The sequence below is a fragment of the Saccopteryx leptura genome, chromosome 3, assembly GCF_036850995.1.
Source record: "Saccopteryx leptura isolate mSacLep1 chromosome 3, mSacLep1_pri_phased_curated, whole genome shotgun sequence".
Classification (NCBI taxonomy): domain Eukaryota; kingdom Metazoa; phylum Chordata; class Mammalia; order Chiroptera; family Emballonuridae; genus Saccopteryx; species Saccopteryx leptura.
Window position 1 is genome coordinate 277843571 of NC_089505.1, and position 19298 is coordinate 277862868.

Sequence of the window (19298 nt, forward strand, 5' to 3'; positions counted from 1 at the left end):
CCACTTTGTGCTGATGTTCTTCTGCCTGCTTATAGCACATCTCCATCCAACTTTCTAACTTGATAATCCTAAATCCTGTGGGCATGGACCACCATGCTTTAAAAGTGTTACACGGTACAAGTTAAGAGCCCCTGAGGAATGTAAAGCAAATAAACTTTAATGCATTTGCTTTTTGATACTGTTTTGTTAGACTAGAGACCTTGTGTTCAATTTTCCAAAGTGTTCTATTATATAGCTGAGACAAGATTGAGTAAGATATTACCTCTTCCTTTGAGGAATTTCCACACAGTAAGATTTTACCTAAAGAGCATTTTACCTCTAGGTTATTGTTTCGGGTTATTTTGTTTAGTCTCTAGTATTAGTAGCACTCACCAAAGTGTTCTCACATTCTTCAGTTTCTGTACCTAGAAATCAGGCACTGTAAAATCTATTCGTAATTCTCTTGTTTATTGGCAGGAAGTCTAAACGCCTTATTTGCATGGTATTATTTTACATATGGATCAGTACCAATTATTCTACCATGTAGTGAGCACAAATTAAACGTCCTTTGAGTATCTTGTAATGCCCTGTGGTTCCCATTATAAATGTAGGTACTTACTGTACTGTATTATATATCTCCTTTAATAAAGCAAAACACAACTCTGATTAAAAAAAAAAAAAAGACTAGCTCAGTGATATCTAATCTGTGACACATTTAAAAGAAGTTTAAATATGTGTATAGACATGGAGGAGTATAATTTGAAGTTTTTATAACTTGGTACACTACCAGTCTTGCTATATTAACTTTTATTATAAAAGACATTTGACTGGCCTGACCTGTGATGGTGCAGTGGATAAAGTGTCAACTTGGAATGCTGTCGTCACCAGTTCAAAACCCAGGCTTGCCAGGTCAAGGCACATACAAGAAGCAACTACTACAAGTTGATGCTTCCTGCTCCTCCCCCCCTTTCTCTCTCTTTCATCTCTCTGAAATCAATAAATAAAATCTTTTAAAAAAATAAACATTTGACTATATGATTTTTTAAATTGTAAGTTTAAAAATATAATTGTGCATGGATTTTTACATACTACATTTGAATGTTTGCAGATCTCAAGTACTTTTGCAGAAAATCTACATCTCACTTTTTCTGAGTAGAGAAATAAAAATGTCTAAATAAAAAGTTCTTATAAATTATTTTAGTGGTAAAAAAAATTTTTACATAGCTTGAATTTATTGTATGTTCTAAAAATATGTTACTAGTTTGTGGCTTACCTTTTCACTTTCTCAGTGGTATCTTTTTATAAACTAAGGTAATTAATTTATGCAACAAATTCATTCACCAAATGAAAGACCTGACTATGTTTGAGGGAAAAATAATTGATTTTTTTTTTCCTACAGAAAGTTTATCCGTCTTTTTCTATATGATTTGTCCTTTTTGCATTTTTTAGAGAAATCCCAAGGTCATCTTCTTCTACAATGTAAATATTTAATAGCTTTGGTTTTCATATTTAAATACTTAATCCATTGGGAATTGATGTGAGGGGGAAGTTGAAAAAGGGATCCAATTTACTCTCATTTTTAATAAATGACCGGTTACATCAGCACCAGTTTTTGAATAGCTCTTCCTTTCCCCACTGAATGTAACAGTTCCATTGTCATACACTCACTTTACCTACATGTATTATATGTTCATTTTCATTTACATTTAGGAAATTTTCTGTATCAGCAAAAATCCCTGAAACTAAATGGTGTCAGAAGTGTTGTGTTGGTAAGTAAATTGCCCGGTGACATGTGGCCCTCCTGCTTTGCAAAGTATATAAGAAAACACTATAAGGCTTTTTTTTTTTTTTAATCCAGTGTAAAACAGTACTACTCCAGGGCATTCTGCCAGTAATAGTGTTTTTCCCCCTGAAGTAACGAAAGTGTTGACTGTTCTATCTCCATGTGAACTAAAGCTAATACAATACAGTTGTTGCAAATAATTTATTGACTGGATATATGGGGGAATGTAGGATGACCTTTTATTACAGCACTTTGCTTCACCCCTTTTTTCAAGGGACCTATTATTATTCACCATTGTGCTTAGTAGTGGCTTATGAGACTGCAGATATTCAATCAGCATGTATTTTAATGCTTTTAATTATGTGAACCTTACACTGTGAAGGTTAACATTTCCCTGTTCACATACCTCTAGACTAAATTCCTCCCTCACCCTCAAAAGAACTAGCTGTTTTATTTACATATAACAAGAAAAAAACAAAAAATAGTTTTCTTTCCTTAAAAAACCGAGAGGCAAATTCATTTTTATTTGTAAATCTGTATTTTTAGATTTGATTTATGTCATCATGTTGTTACAACCAAAGCATTACTGCCTCGGAACATTATTACCAAAAGCACCCTTGAATCACTTGTCCCTAAATGCACTATAGCCTATAAATTTGGCAACTTCTCCCCAAATCTATTTTGACCCTTCCTTCAGGATCTTGCTGTCCCAGCTAATCTCCCTGCTGCCTTAACACATAAGTCCTTCTTCCCTCCCCCGGCCCAGAACAGCCAGCAGCTTGGTTTGTGCTACAGGCAAAAATCCTGCAGGTCTTCAGGGAGTTTCATGCTGTTCCCTGAAACTGTTTCTTTTGCACCCTGTAGAATTGGCACCCAACTGTTAGTTTGTTTGTTTGTTTTTGGAGCATGCAAATATTGCAAGGACTTTGTATTATAAGAGAACTTACTGTACTTTTTTGCCTTGACAGTGAGGAATCCTTACACGGGCCATAAATACCTCTGTGGGGCACTTCAGACTAGCATTGTTTTATTAGAATGGGTTGAACCAATGCAGAAGTTCATGTTAATTAAGGTAAGCATGAAAGTCAACCTTAGTCATTCTTAGCATAAAAGCTGAATTAAGCCCATTTTACTCATCTTTCAAAAAAAATTTTTTTAGTTAATTCTCACATTAATTTAATGATTTTGGATTAAGTGGCAGGGTAATGAAAACCTACCCAATTAATTGTAAGGAACTCACTTGGTCTGAAAATAGTTTTGAAAGAGACTGGAGAAATAGTTCAGGGATATGGCAGTAGGAGTGGGAAGCGGCATCTCAGATGAAGGCCCTGTGATGTCCAGAACTGGTGCTGGAAGAGAGGCCAGTGCTGGACTGGTCTCAGCCTCACCGCTCCTTCGCAGCAGGGACACACGTGCAGGTGGGCGTGGGCGTTTGGCCCGTGAGGACCGGGACAACTGCAGTGAGGGAAATTATTTTGATCACATGCCTACCTATTAAAACTCATTTGGAATTTCCTTGATGTGACAGGCTTGTACTTCACACAGTTTTCCCTCAAAGTTTAAGTTATAGCTGAGTAATAATAAATATTTTAAAGAATATTCATTAACTAAAGATTCAAGAGAAGCTCAGACACAAAAACCATCTCAGGGAAAGCCTGGGCCAGTTGAAGTGGTTTTCTTAAGCATTTCACTTCGAATACTAATACCAGGCTTCATTAGTCAGGGCCACACTTCCTGTGTCATCCACACCTGGAAAGGAGAAAACACGGGTGGGTAGTCTTCAGAGTCGTTTATTTCTTACTATTCTAAGATATTAGACTTATGGCACCATTTTGTTTGAAGGTCTCCTTGGCTTCTCACTCTTTGCACTTGGCTTATTTCCCTGAGCGCTAGGCCCTTACATACTCTGATCTCAACCCCACCCTCCTTTCTCTGTCCCTCTGCTTCGAGACTGGCTGTATGGGGTTTTTTTGTTTGTTTTTTTGTTTTGTTTTGTTTTTTTGTATGTTTTGTTTCTGTATTTGGCATTCTTTTGATTAGTATTTATGCTGTTTCTGTACTACAGCTCTTATCATATGTGTTTAAACATTTTTATGCTTTCTATCTTCTCTATTCCTCTTAATGATGTTTCTGACATAGTATTTGCTTCACTAGACATTTTCATCATAAACAAAAGTTATAAATTAAAGATATTCCCAACAAACATTATTGTACTTATGCAAACCAGGCACTGTGCTCTTGAACTGAAGAGACAAAGATGAGTGAGATATACTGTGGTCACTGCCCTCAGGAATTGCAACCAATGGCAACTGGACTTAAAACTGTCGCACAGGAGCCGCTCTGTCAGCGGCAAACACACTACTTAGTTATGATTGGAAGCTAAGGAGAAGTATTCAGAATCTGGTGGTTTTCTTATTTGTTAAACAAAAGAATTAAACAGAATCATTGTTTTCTTTCTGCTTTACTGCTCTTATCACATTTCAAAGAGAATTATTTACAGTGTTTTTCTTGATGAAAAATAGAACAGATTTTATCTAAGGCATATCCCCAGGCGTGGGAGAGCTCCTGGAGAGAGGGGTTGGAGAGGGTTGATGGAGTGTGGAGGGTGCCACAGTCACGGGGAAGGGCTGTGGGAACAGCAGGTGCACACAGAGCTCTATATTCCAACCACGAGGACACATTGTATCTTCTGACACTTAAAGACTAGTAGTTGTAGCCCTGTTTCCCCTGTTTATTTTCTCTAGAATTTATTCTTTAGCATTTATGAGTTGCCAGATTAAAAAGTAAATTCAGTTGCTTTGTTAAATACTATCAAATAGCCCTTTTGGAAATATAATGAAAACACAACCCACTTGTAAGAGCAACACAAATATAGTAAGAATGGACTTAATAAATTATGTGTAAGGACACTATTTTTTGAAAAAAACCTTTTTATTGTCAAGAACATGACTAGTGCCTCAGAACCTCTCGTGGCACCTCTATGGGTTAGTGCACTTATTTTCCTTTTTACTGTATAAGCATGCACCCCTAAACGTTAGGATTCATTTTACCTGATCTTTTTTAACAGTATACAAATTAATCATAAAATATATATTTATTTGTGACTGGCTTCTTTTGTGCAACATTCTACTTGTGTAATTGTTTAATAGAACTATAATTTGTTCATTTTCATCGCTCTTTAATTCTTTACTGTGTGAGTATACCATAATTTTATCCAATCTACTATTGATAGACATTTGGGGAACTTCCAGCTTTTTGTTATTCTTAACCATGCTGCTGTGGCATTTTTGCATATGTCTCCTGTGCATGTGTCCACTCACGTTCTCTAGAGCAGTGGTTCCCAACCCCCGGGCCGCAGACCGGTACCAGTCCGTGGGAAAGAATAAATAACTTACATTATTTTCGTTTTATTTATATTTAAGTCTGAACGATGTTTTATTTTTTAAAAATGGCCAGATTCCCTCTGTTACATCCGTCTAAGACTCACTCTTGACACTTCTCTCGGTCATGTGATACATTTATCTGTCCCACCTTAAAGGCCAGTCTGTGAAAATATTTTCTGATATTAAACCGGGCTGTGGCCCAAAAAAGGTTAGGGACTACTGCTCTAGAGCATATAACTAGGAGCGTTACTGCAGGGTCCTAAGGGATGCACAACACTAATAAATATATAATTAATCTTGTAGTCAATTCCAATTTCTGCTTCCACCATCAGTATATGAACATACGTTAGGTATTCTGAGTAATGCTTTTTATTGTTGTTTTTAAATTGAACCATTCTGTTGAGTGTGCATAGTACCTCATGGTTTTATTTTCTGATTACTAATGAAGTTAGTGTTTTCCAGACTTTTAAAATAGGAACTTATTTAGTCTTTTTTAGCAATAAGAAAATAATTTTTAAAGTTATATAAAATTAAAATAGCTACATTATAACTAAGTTAATTTTGAAATATAATCACTTGAGATATGGGGCTCAGTTTCTCCTATTTGTGTATTTTTCTGTCCATACTTATAAGAGGAGCGTTTCTTGCTAATTAGCATTTGAGTTTCTGGTCTGTTTTGCTCAGTTTGACACGATGGTAGAGGAGTGTCACTGAAGCAGCGCTGAGCTGGGGCACTAGGCTGACCCAGTGGGCCGGGCCAGGCACCCAGAGTCTGATTTGTAAGTTCCCTAAATTAAGTAATTTTTAACTATAAAAAATTACAGTGCTATATCTAAAATCTATGAAGAGGCTTCATAATATGGAATTCTCTGCATACCCCAAGTTTCAATGGAAGAAGCAAGATTTTTAGTAGAGTTCTATTTTGTGTATTTCATAAAACTAAAAATTCTTCGTAATGTTCTCATGAAATTATTTGGCTATTGTTTTCCTTTGTTTCATGTATTTTTGTTTGTTCTCCCAGCACATAGATTTTCCTATACCATGTCCGCTAAGAATGTTTGAAATGCTGGTGGTTCCTGAACAGGAGTACCCTTTGGTTTGTGTGGGTGTCAGCAGAGGGAGAGACTTCAACCAGGTGGTTCGCTTTGAAACAGTCAATCCAAATTCTACCTCTTCGTGGTTTACAGAATCAGGTTTGTCGTTTTTATTGCATTATTAAGGCTGTACATATACTGGACTTATAAGTAATAAATTTATTGTACATCTCATTAGGCAAAATAAATGTATAATATATCTAAGTGCATAAAAATCCAATCTTGAGTAACTTATTAAACTGGAAAAGGAAGATGACTTGCTTTAAGACAGTCATTGTTTGACACTTTGAAAACATACCAGTGGTTCCCAAACTTGAGTATGCATCAGAGTGAACTGGAGGCTTGTTTGAACACATCACCAGGCCCTGTACCCTGAGTCTTTCATTCAATAGATCTGGACTGGGACCTGAGAATTCTCATTTCTGTAAGTTCCCAAGTATTGCTGATGATGTTACTATAAGGACCATGCTTTGAGAACCACACATACACACAAACCTCAGGCCAATGGAAAAGCTGATTTAAATAAAAGGAAAATTTTCCCTGACTAGTGATAGCACAGTGGACAGCATTGACCTGGGACGCTGAGGTTCCAGGTTTGAAACCCCAAGGTCTCCAGCTTGAGCACAAGGTCATCAAAATGAACTCAAAGTCGCTTTTTTGAGCAAGGGGATCACTGACTGGGCTGGAGCCCGCCACTCAAGGCACGTATGAGAAGCCATCAGTGAACAACTGAAAGTAACTCCACTACAATTTCAACTCACATAGTTTATCTCTTGCATCAGAGTTTGAACACAAGCAGCCTGGCTCAGCCACTGCGTATGTGTAGCTAAAAATTTTTATCTGTTTCAAATTCAGTGATGTTCAGAATTCTTATTTTTTAATGTCTTATGTTGTAATAATTATTTTTTTCTGTAAGTTTATTGAGTTTGCTTATATTATAGATACTCCACAGACAAGTGTTACTCACGTAACCCAGCTGGAGCGAGATACCATTCTTGTGTGCTTGGACTGTAAGTTTTCATTTACATACATCTTATGGTAATAAGATTTCACTTATCATAGTTTCTGAGGGGCCTTTCTTTCTCTCTAGGTTGTATAAAAATAGTAAATCTCCAAGGAAGATTAAAATCTAGCAGAAAATTATCATCAGAACTCACCTTTGATTTCCAGATTGAATCCATAGGCAAGTCAAAGTTTTCTACTTCTTTTTTGATTGCATTATGAGCTGCTTAAGATAATTTACCTGATAATTATCCAAAATTATAAAAATATATTACTATAGAACTCATTTTTTAAAATATAGGATATAATGGATATGAGGTCAATATCAGTCATCATGTTTACACATTCTCTAAAATAGCTTAATAACTTTGATACAATCTAAATAATGTTAGCTTCTTTATAGATTTTGTACTTTGGAAAGAAGTACTTGTTTTTCATAACATAGTTATGAATTTCCATTTCCTCTGGATTCCTGTAGTTTTTCTATAAGTACTTTAAAATTTAGTACTTAGTATATTCTACTGTGGTTTTGGCTGATATCTGCTGATCCTTTGTTTTAAGTACTATGTTTTAAGTACATAGTTTTAAGTACTATGTGAAATTTCCTTCCTGCCATTCTTAGATTTTGTTTGACCAACGTTTTTTTCTGGAAGGGGATTTCTTACAAAATTAGTATTCTAAACTGATTATGTTCAGGAAAAATAAGGTGAAATAATCATATGTGCGATAGTGCTAGGGAAAATGAATGACAGTTATTTAGTGTTTAGCAATACATGATTTTTCCAATGTCCTTTATCAGTAAAAGAAAGATAATACTTGTATGTATATATGTAGGTATGTATGTTGGCAGATGGTGGAGTCAAGGACAAATATGTAACTTCATTTGTCTTCTTCCTGGTTCTATTTTTACTCTTTCCTCCAACTGGAATATTTCTCTCCCAGCAAGCAAATGCTGGTGATAAGTCAGTTTTAAGAGACATATGCTTAAAATGTTAAAATGTAATCATACTTAACAACATATAGCCAAGGTCAAAAAACAAGATAAATATTTTTTTAATTAAACATTCTCTATAACATATTTTCAATGAGTTTTCTTTTTCTTTGCTGAAAAGATGAGTAAGTTCTATATAGTATTTTTTTTATTTCAAAGGTAAAGATGCCGTATAAATATGGAGTGACTAACATAGGTTATTTATTGAAATAATGCTATGCAAGACAGAGAGGGATGAAATGATGCTTATCAGTTGAACTTTTGTACTATTGACAGTAACTGAGCTGTTCTTGCCTGCTAGTTTGCCTACAAGACAGTGTGCTAGCTTTCTGGAAACACGGAATGCAAGGTAGAAGTTTTAGATCTAATGAGGTAAGTCATCTTAAAAATTGCATCCATTAGTCATGAAACATATCAAATTCTGCAACAAACAGTTTCTTTTCTAATTGATACAAGGAATACTTGACTTGCTAACTTTATTAATACTTACTGTATTCAATTGAGTAATAAGATTAATAGCACATACTTTATAGCCACCTCTTTGCATTCACTCAGTTTTAGTGCCTGTTTTACAAAGTAAACAGCCCAGACTAGTGACCCTGAGTCCGGGTCCCTGGTCTAGAGCCCCGGGCTGGAGCCTCAGTGCTGCGCTTCGTAGCCGTGCAGCCTTGGCGCATGACCCACCCGGTTCGCTTCGATGTTTTCATCTGTGAACTGAGGATGACAGGATAGACTTACTTCATAGGTTTGTTCACACTAAATGAAAGGGGTACACCTAAAATAATATAAAATAATATTGAATGACAACTTTTTTAATTAAAAAAAAGACTAAATGAAAGGAAGCATGTGATGTGCTTGATGTAATGCCTGGCCTAGAGCGAGTATTCAAGAAAGGTTGCTGCTAATAGGTGTCTAGTAGTAATTCCCACAAGAGGGTTACTTCTTAGGAAGATGTTGAAAGTCACCTGAGGGAGTCGAGCAAGGATGGGAGACAGCCACCAGCTGATAAACAGTAAATAGAGAAAGAGATATCATAGGCAGGATACAAGAGAGTGATTTTTAAAAAAAGAAATAAGAATTTGCCCCCTAAAATCACCTGACAGGCCTTTTCAGGTTACACAGGCAGCCCTTACTGAATGCAGCCCCAGTAGGCGAGCCCCAGGTCCCTTGAAGCTCAGGAGCGGTGAGCAGTTACGAAGTGGGTATGCTGCAGCCTGTGGCCTCCAGGGGGCAGGTTGCTGTATGAACGAAGTTAGGAACCCCTGGTGCTTCCACAGTAACTAACTGTAGCAGCACTGATGGAATAAATTAAGTTTCAAAATCAAATTGTTTCTTCAGCCTACCAAATCTTGAGAAGAAGTTACTGCCATTATAATTTGAAATGTTTTGCATTCAGTAACTAATAAATAGTGGATTTCCCTTTCTCTGCAGACTTAATTCTTAACTCCCCATCTGGTGATGGAGGACTTCATGGAGAATAGATGCTATAAGAAAATAGTATTTCAGGAGGCTAGGAAAGGAATGGGAAAGAGAATTATCTATTAAGCACATTCTTAGCTAGGCTTTTTACCCACTAATACTTAGAAGAACACCGCAAGATACTACTGCAAGGTAGATACTTCCTGCCCCACTTTGCAGAAGGCAGAACTGTTTTCAACAAATTACATACCTTGTGCAGTGTAACAACTACTAAGTGGGAGAACTGGTATTCAAACTCAAGCCATAACTTTGTCACTTTGGACTGCACTGCAGCCTTTCAAGTAAAAGGACCAGGTCCGTGTGGCTTCCTGCTGCAGTAGTACCTTGCTGTTCCCTTAACTGACAAAGGTTTCTGATAAGTAAAACAGACTAGGTGCTTTGCTTTTAAATTTTTCTCTTGAGTTCTTTATAACTTAATAAGTAAGTGGTTTTGCTACTCTCATGTTTTATGATTAATTCAAAATTAGCCACATTTTTCCTACACTGACAAATTAAGGAATCAGTATATTGACTTAAATTCAGTCATGCAGGGCTCTATTTCTGTCATGGGAATTGTCTCTTTACTGTGGCGCTATAAATAAAATACCTATATAAAATCTTATGCCTTTAATTCCAGAATTAAATTTATATTCTAATTGAACAGGTAACACAGGAAATTTCAGATAGCACAAGAATTTTCAGACTGCTTGGATCTGACAGGTATGGAAGGGGTTGTATTAAATGCATAGTACTAAACTTAGTGTTTTGTAAATTCAGCATGAAACTGGAAGTTCTGCAGCAGTATATTCAACATTGTATTTTTTTTTCAACATTGTATTTTTCACACAATTAGAATTCATAAGTTAGAGTTTTAAAGCCTTTGAGAATGTGCCTGATTTTCCAAGAAACAGGAATATATAGATCTGTCAATAATTGTTTTGTATTATACATACTATCTAAAGTATATTTTACAGCACAAGAAAGAGAAAATACCATATGCTAATAAGTAGAAACTTTTTTAGTGCCAAATAAGGTTTTGGAGTTCTGTTCTGATTTCATTTCTGACTTTTGAACCATGGATTATTTTTAGAAATTTTAATAGAGTTTCCCCAAATTATTTCTAATGGAGGTGGGAGTGGTTGGTAGCAATACTTCCCAGAGCTGAAACTGGCTCTTTAATTACAGTGATTTACAAGTGACTTCTATGAAAAAATCAAATAAGCGTATCTATAGACGTATAATGAAGAAGCAATAGAAAATGTTTCTGCTAACATTAATTTTCAAGAATAACTTTATTTTATCCGGTTTCTTTAGGGTCGTGGTTTTGGAAAGTAGACCAACTGATAACCCCACAGCAAATAGCAATTTATATATCCTGGCGGGTCATGAAAACAGTTACTGAGAGATGTTGTGTTTTGACCGTCAACTAGAAAGAATGAAGAACACTACCGCTGCAACATTAATGGACGCTTGAAGCTGTACAAAGGCTGCAGGACCCTGGCTTCAGTTCCTTGTAATTTATTGTGGCATGAGACAAGGTGGAGAAATTTTTGTTTTAAGTGGTATGGATATATTTAGCATATTGGACCACACAAGTGCTTAATTCATTGTTATGTAATCTTTGTACATATAGGCAGTATTTTTCTGTGAAACTTCACATTGCTGAAGACACACACTAAGAATTTCTGTAGATAATGTACTTTTATGAGATGTACAAGTAAATGTCCTATCTGTACAGATGTAAATGTTGATGAAAATGCAATTGGAGTTAATATTTTAAGAATTCTTTAGTATACTCTTGGGTGTGACTATATTGCAAACTGGGATGCTGGCAATGACACAGTACATTTAACACTATTGTATTTTTATTATATGTAATTTAGTAAGACGAATATAAATCTTGTAACTTTTAAAATTGTAATGGAGGCTGTAATCATTTTATAATCTTGTTTTTAATTTTAATGCAAGTACACTGGTGTTTATATTTGCACAAAGTATTGATATGTGATGTATAAAGTCACAAAAGTAAGCTGTGACATCGTCGATATGCATTTGGCTCCACAACATCTTTTTAAATGTATTTGGATTGTTTTCTATGTGAAACAAACCAATTAACCACCTGTTGTAGTAACTGGTCTTTTTATATTTAAGCAGAATCCTTTAAGATTGCTTGACTGTGCTTAAAAACAATACCTTTGAAAAGAATTTGAATCACAGAATAGCGGTACCTTAATGTAACACTGCAGTTGTGTCTGAATTACAGTATGCACAAAGAATAAATTAGCTTTATTAAAGAGTCTATACTAAACATTTCATATAATCACATTGAAGAACTGTAACATTCCTTAGAGTGAAGTGGTTCAAATTTCTAGTGGAATTTTTACTTTTGTTGGCCTTATTTTATGATCATTTTCTTATTTCTTTTGATTTAGAGTATTAACACATGGCCAAAATAATTTAGTTACTACCTCATATAAACAATATAATGGTTACTACACATCACAGGAACTTAGTTTTGGTTAAAGTCATTTTTGATTGTTTTTCAATGAAATATGTATATACCAAGTTTTAGTAAAATGCACACTTTTGGGTCTTTTTTGGTATATGGTCTTTATATTTTAATGTGAGTATATACACTAAGAGCAAACTAAATTGTGATTTATGGTCTTCCTTTATTTTAATTGGTAATGCTTTTAAATATGTTCCTGATTGTACATAGTGTAAAATAAACATTTTTTTTAACATGCTGTTGTATAGTAAATTATGCATTAAATCTTTATCCGTTCTTGTCCCTCAAATCATCATATATTTTTTTAATATGTCATCCCAGTTTCATAAGGAAATAATATTCCCACATTTGAGAAAGAGAAGTCTTTGTAGAATCTTCAGCTTCCTGATTTGGAAAGTCAAATATTTATAATCTTTTGGTTAGAGCAGATGTTGTCAAACGACACTCTCAATCCATTCGCACTCACCACATTTTTGTAAACAAAGCTTTATTAGAGCACACCAGGTATCCGTTTGCTTGAGTCTGTGGCTGCTCTGGTGCTACAGAAGCAGGGGTGATGGTTTCCAAAACACTGTATGTCCCACAGAACCAAAAATTTTTACCATCTGAACTTTTATAGAAGAATTTTGCTGACTCCTGTGTTAGAGAAAGGAAGGGAGAGTGTTGGGGAATACAGTTCTAGAGGTAAGGGAAGGGGGGAGGGCTAGGTGGGAGGAACTGGATTGGGGGTCAGAAGCACCATTTCTACTCTTGCTAATATCACTCCCTGTTTTGTGACCTTGGATAATTTACTTGACTCTAGAACAGTTATTTTATCCAGAAATGTAACTTCTAAGTCATACAGATGTAATAATCATTACAATCGTGTATATATATCCCTTTTCCCAAATACATTCTGACTAGTCTTAGCATTAATGACTGAATGACTTTCAAAAGCACATCTTTACCAGTATAAATAACATTATCATCAATTTGCTGAAAAATAAAGACTCATGGAAAATAATTTCAAGAAATCAAGATTTTGTTCTTGGCATTTATTGAGAAGTTGTTGATCCTTTTTCTGAGCCACTGTTTTTCCAAGTTTCTAAATCCTTCTGTAAGTTGTAGAAAGGGTCACACCTCAAAAAAAATTTAACTATCATATTTAACTGTCAACCATTTATAAATATTTCCAGAAAATAAAGTGTACAACTGGTTGTATGTTCCCGTGGCCTTTTTAAAAATACAGACCCCTGGAATCAGTCTTTGGGGATGAGTCTCAGTAACCTGTATTTTTATAAAGATGTACAAATCTGATGTACAGCTGTGGGTGAGAGCCACTGGTTGACATTGAATTTAAATCTGTGTTGAGTATGGTTCAAGGATCACATGCCTCAGAAAAAATGGCTTTAATGACACTTAAAAATGCAAATTTGGGGTCTCCACCCAATGACTTTTGACAGAATTTTTATTCATTCAAAGAAGAAAGTCCATACAGTCTATTTTATCTTCCTTGAAGTTCAAGTTATCTATTTTGTTAGCTACTTTCTGAAGACCTTGTTGAGAATAATATCACTTGTTTCTGGGCCCATTGGCATTCAGTTTGCAAGTGTGTCACTGATTTCAGTAAAAATCAAGAAATAAAGAACAGATACCAGTTTTTCTGTATAGAAGAAAGATGGAAGTGTGTGTTATACAAAATAATGGCTACATGCTCAGAGTATTACTTCAGGGAATATAGTAACAGTACACCCCCAATTCACGTATCTGTGCCAGGCGCTATTCTACATGCTTCACATGGATTCTCACACTAAAGCCCCAGAGCAGCCCAGTCAGGTAGATATTGCTTAATGCCATTTTACAGATGAAGAAACTGAGGCACAGAAAGTTTTAAAAACTTGCCTAAAATTATTGCTGGTAAGTGGTAGAGCTAGGGTTTGAACTGAACTGTTGTGCTATTACACAGAATACAGGCAGTATATCCACTCCTCAAACATACACTTTAGCGTTTTTTACCCTGAAATTAGGTTTATTTTCTCTGAGAGGTAACTGAACTTCAGATTCTGATTTTCACTATCTCTTTGCAACAAGAGAAATTAACTTCCTGTTGTAATTTTTTGCATTATAAAAGCATTTTCCTTGCTAATTATTTTGTTAGGAAAACAGGGATTTGCATAAGATTAACTCTACAGTTAGAGCTTATTAAATAAGTCTAGTTAAAACTCATCACAAAGACTTTTTTTTTTTACTTTTGTGAGATAATTATTTAACCAACATCTAAAAATCATTTACAATATATCTTTCGCTAGCAACAGAAAAGATGGGAAAGCCACCATTTCCAGTATTCTAGGAGCGCACTTGATGAATAAAGATAAATTTAAAGAGAAGTACAAAAAGTTATGTCTAATTCTGCTTTGGGAAAAGGAAAACCTTTATGTAAAAAGTTAAATACAAACGGCTAGATTAAGACATGCAAAAATACTGTGAGTTAAATGTGTCCCAGAAGGTGTGTTAGCAGAGTAATGAATGGCTTAACGCTAGGGAACAAGTATGAAGAGTGACTTCTGTAGGCTGTTGGGTTTGTACATAAGGTGACCACTGTGTCCTTACTGAAGATTTTCTATAGCATGATAAGGGCAGAAATGGGTAGATTTGAGTAGAGTGGAAACATTTGGTTTTAGAAGAGGAAGAAGATAAATGTGGTTTCTGGTTTTGTTTCCTAAAGTTGGAAGATTAGAGCATATTTCCAAGCAAATGAAGGAAATGAAAAATTGAAGATAGATGAAAAAAAAGAGAATCACCTCTGAGTTAAGATTAGAAATAGGGGCACCTGAAATCTGGGCATGATGGAGAGCGCTAAATGAAGTCTGCATGTGCTCATTAATGACTGTTTTTAAGTTCATCTTGGGAACAGAAGGGTATGCTTTGCTAAAAGAGGTATATTTTTCCAATTCCATATAGCATTCATCACATTGTTTGCTTGACTTGCTTCCCCACTGGGTGTCCCTTATTCTAAATGTCTCTTCTAACAGCTCCAGATACGACTAGTACAGTGCTTGATGAATTATGAAAATGGCAGCAAAATACCACAGCTAATAGCTCCTTGTCATGGAAAAGCCTACATAAGTTTGCTGAAAAATTATTTGGGCAATAAGGCAGGACCGAAGAGTAATGACTAATAATAGGATCTGACAAAAGGAGAGTCTGTGCCTAGCCATGAGAACAGACCTGTGCTCAACAGGTGCTTAATTCTAGTGCTTTTGAAGCCTTGGAAAGGAACAGGATTTAGTGTAATGACGGAATCAATGGAAAAGTAAATGTTTCCTGAGCACCGCCTTCAAGGCATCTTAAAGGGATCTCGGAGCAGAAACTGCCGCTGAGTCCACACGCTGAGTTTCGAGGCTCCACGAAGTACCCCGCGAAGATGCTGAGCCCGGGTGCGAGTTTCCCCTGCGGCGGGTGCCGGGGAAACCGGTGCCGGGAAACCTGATCCGGAAGTGGCGCCGCCCGCTCCGCCTGAGCGTCCGGTTGCCCGGGAGACGCCGCGGCAGTTCCGGGAGTTGTCGCGCCGGCGGCTGGCCGAGCCCAGCGACCCGCGTCGGAGTTGAGGCTGCTCGAGTCTGCGTCACCGTCGCCCCGTCCGCGCCGTAAGTGCGGATCGCGGCGGCGGGCCGGTGGGATGGGAGTCAGCGCGGGGGGTTGGGAGGGAGTGATGCGGCGTCTGGGTGGGGGCTGCTTTCCCCTTCGGTGGCCTCCGGTGGCCAGCTGCTAGAGGTGACGGTGGCTCCCACCGGCTTCACGACCTGGCGGCTGGAGGAAGGTACGGCCCGCGGAGAGGGCGGCAGGGGGGACGGGGCTGCGGCGGCGGCGGAGGGAGCGAAGGGCGTCTCTGCGCGTGGGGAGACCTGTCTGTACCCCATAAACCGGACTGCGACCAAAGGAAGGGAAGAGACTGGTGTAGCGACCTGGAAAGAAAGTGATTTATGCCGAACTTTCATATCTGTTATGTGTACACGTGAAATGTGGTGTAGTTTGGGTGGTTGTTTTTTTAATTAGTTTCTTGAACTATGTTAATTATATGGATTTACGGTATTCTGGGAATGCTTTTTAATTAATCTAATGGTACTGTGACCAAGACAAGTTTATAAACAGGTGTTTGTACTCTTGAAGTTCTGTAATTCTGTATTATAAAACAGATACAGAATGGTTTAACAGTCCACTTTCCTGGGCAGTTTTATTTATTTATTTATTTAGAGAGAGAGAGAGAGTAAGAGAGAGGAATAGACAGGGACAGACAGACAGGAACAGAGAGAGATGAGAAGCATCAATCATCAGTTTTTCGTTGCAACACCTTAGTTGTTCATTGCTTTCTCATATGTGCCTTGACGCGGGCCTTGGGCTCAAGCTGGTGAGCTTTTTTTTGCTCAAACCAGATGAGCCCGCGCTCAAGCTGGCGACCTCGGGGTCTCGAACCTGGATCTTCCTCATCCCAGTCCGACGCTTTACCCACTGCGCCACCGCCTGGTCAGGCTCCTGGTCAGTTTTATTAAATGTAAATAGATGTAGTTGCGTTTGGCAGTGACGATAACGTAGCAGATTGTCACTTCCAGACCGTAGAATCCCTAACTAGTTGGGCCTGGTCGTGAAAAGGTAACTTTTTCCCTCTCGTTCCTAACTCCACTGTTTACACGAGTTTCCAAGACACCTTTAGAGGAAATTCTTAAATGTTTTCCATCCAATTTCTTCTCCCTTTCTTAATTTTGTTTTCCTTCTAGGTGTATTCATTAGGCTTGCTTGAGCCCTCAGGACCTGATTTGTGACACAGTCATGGAACACAATCTGCCTCCAAGCGCTTTCTGTTTCCGTGTACATCATCTTGCAAATCCTTAACACAGGAAATTAAATAGAAAGTTTTCAAAAATGTAACGACCCACTCAAGTATCTATCTCTGCATATCTTTCTGTATCTACCAGTCAGCCCAAGTCTATACCTGTCTTTGCTTTTGTCCACAGGACTTCGGGACCATAAGAGTCAAATATTTGGTACATTCTGAATTTGGGAGACCCTATAGCCAAGATTGACCTTCAGATTAAAGGTCACTAATGACTATGAAAAATATTTCAACCCAGTTGCATCTATCCCTGCCTATATACCTCTATCACCGTTTAGTCCTGCCCAAGTTCTGTATTAGCAATCCAAATGTAATTATTACCTTTGCTTTAAAAAGAAAGCTATTTTACATTTTAGTGGAAAGGTTAGAGAATAAAATTATGATAGGTTGAACACCTATTATGTGTCAGACGAGGGACTAATAATTTAAACCAGGTATGATAAATCATGTGTAAAAACAGAGTGGGGAAAGTATTGTGCAGAGAAAGAGGCTGCCTTTGAGGTTTGGAGAAGGCTAAGCAGAAAAGAAATTTGAGTTGAACCACAAAGATGAACAAGATTTCAGGGTCAGATCTTTCCAGCAGGGGTAGAAGGAGAGACTCTGAGACCTGAAAATGCTTGGGCGAATCTGAGAAGCAATGAGGGAAAGGTGTATTATTGGGACCTGGTGCAATGGACTGTGAATATCATACTATAGTTTGAACTTTATTCTGTGGCATCACTGGCCCCAAGACATTTTTGAGAAAGGACATTATCTGATTATATTAACATTTGAGAAAAATGGTTTTGGTGTAATGGAAGTAGATATGCATGACAAAAGAGTTAAGACACTTGAGCCTGACCAGGCAGTGGCAGTGGTGCAGTGGATAGAGCATCGGACTAGGATGCTGAGGACCCAGGTTTAAGACCCAGGTTCGAGACCCTGAGGTCACCAGCTTGAGCACTAGCTCTTCTGGTTTGAGCAAAGCTCACCAGCTTGGACCCAAGGTTGCTGGCTCGAGCAAGGGGTTATTCAGTCTGCTGAAGGCCCACGGTCAGGGCACATATGAGAAAGCAATCAATGAACAACTAAAGTGCCACAACGAAAAACTGATGATTGATGCTTCTCATGTCTCTGCGTTCCTGTCTGTCTGTTCCTATCTATCCCTCTAACTTGCGCTCTGTCTCTGTAAAAAAAAAAGAAAAGAAAAAAGAGTTAAGGCACTTGAGTTCTACTATATATCCAAAGAACTAGAACATTTTCTTATATAACCACAGTACAGAATATCAAAATCAGGAAATTTGATATGTGATACACAGCCAATATTTACATTTCACCAATTATTTCAGTGTTATTCTTTATAGTTTTTTCTTCCTCATTTCAAAATCACACACAGTCTTCTTCAGTCTGGAACAGTACTTTGACCTTTTTCTTTATGGCCTTGACTTTCTTTTTTTAAAGAACACAGTTCAGTTATCTGTTGATGCCCCTCATTTTGGCTTTGTCAACTGTTTCCTCATGATTAGATTCAAGTTGGCATTTTTGGCAAAAATATCACAGAGGAGATGGTATGTCCTTCTCAGTGACTCATTTGCTCCACCCTGTAGATTTGCTGTACAACCTAGCAATTCGACTTGGGTATTTACCCAAAGAAAATGAGAACACTAATTCAGAAAGATATGTGCACCACTATGTTCATTGCAGCATTATTTATAATAGTCAACATATATATGGAAGCAAGCTAAGTGTTCATCTGTAGATGAATATATAAAGAAGATGTGGTATACATACACAGTGGAATATTATGCAGCAATAAAAAAGTGAAATCTTGCCATGGGCAACAGCATGGATTGATCTAAAGGGTATTATGCTAAGTGAAATAAGTCAGGCATAAAAGACAAATGCCATGTGGTTTCACATATATAGGAATCTAAAAAAGAAACCAAAACAAAAACAGACTCATAGAAACAGACCAAAGGGATGGTTACCAGAAGTGAGGGGGTGAGGAGATGAATAGAAAAGAGGAAGGGGAATTTAGACAATAATATCTTGATAAGTTTACATGATGACAGATGACAACTAGATTTAGTGGAGTGATCACATTGTAAGGTATAAAATGTCTAATCAGTATATCATACACCTGAAACTAATATAACCAATATAAGGCTGTATACTAACTATTCTTAATTTTTTTTTTTAAGTTCAGTTAGTCCTCAAATCTGCCTCAGTTTTAAGTTTCCTCTAGGCCTT

General features: G+C 37.1%; 2 protein-coding genes across 7 annotated transcripts in view; both read left to right on the top strand.

Moving 5' to 3' along the window:
* Positions 1–12437, top strand: part of MAP4K3 (mitogen-activated protein kinase kinase kinase kinase 3) — a 150338-nt gene extending 137901 nt beyond the window's left edge. For 4 of the 5 annotated variants that reach the window (XM_066378433.1, XM_066378432.1, XM_066378435.1 and 1 more), the window contains 8 exons: positions 1690–1748; positions 2731–2834; positions 6167–6338; positions 7181–7249; positions 7330–7422; positions 8534–8604; positions 10355–10410; positions 11005–12437. In XM_066378433.1, coding sequence (XP_066234530.1) covers positions 1690–1748; positions 2731–2834; positions 6167–6338; positions 7181–7249; positions 7330–7422; positions 8534–8604; positions 10355–10410; positions 11005–11092 — 712 coding nt within the window. In that variant the 3' untranslated portion in view covers positions 11093–12437. Of the gene's footprint in view, positions 1–1689; positions 1749–2730; positions 2835–6166; positions 6339–7180; positions 7250–7329; positions 7423–8508; positions 8605–10354; positions 10411–11004 lie in introns of all 5 variants that reach the window. The other variant, XR_010750438.1, reaches the window with a different exon arrangement.
* Positions 12438–15733: 3296 nt separating this feature from the next.
* CDKL4 (cyclin dependent kinase like 4) overlaps positions 15734–19298 on the top strand; it is a 38330-nt gene continuing 34765 nt past the window's right edge. The window contains exon 1 of one of the 2 annotated variants that reach the window (XM_066378436.1): positions 15734–15825. The gene's annotated coding sequence lies outside the window, so the exon portion shown is untranslated. Of the gene's footprint in view, positions 15826–15864; positions 15999–19298 lie in introns of those variants that run through there. The other variant, XM_066378437.1, reaches the window with a different exon arrangement.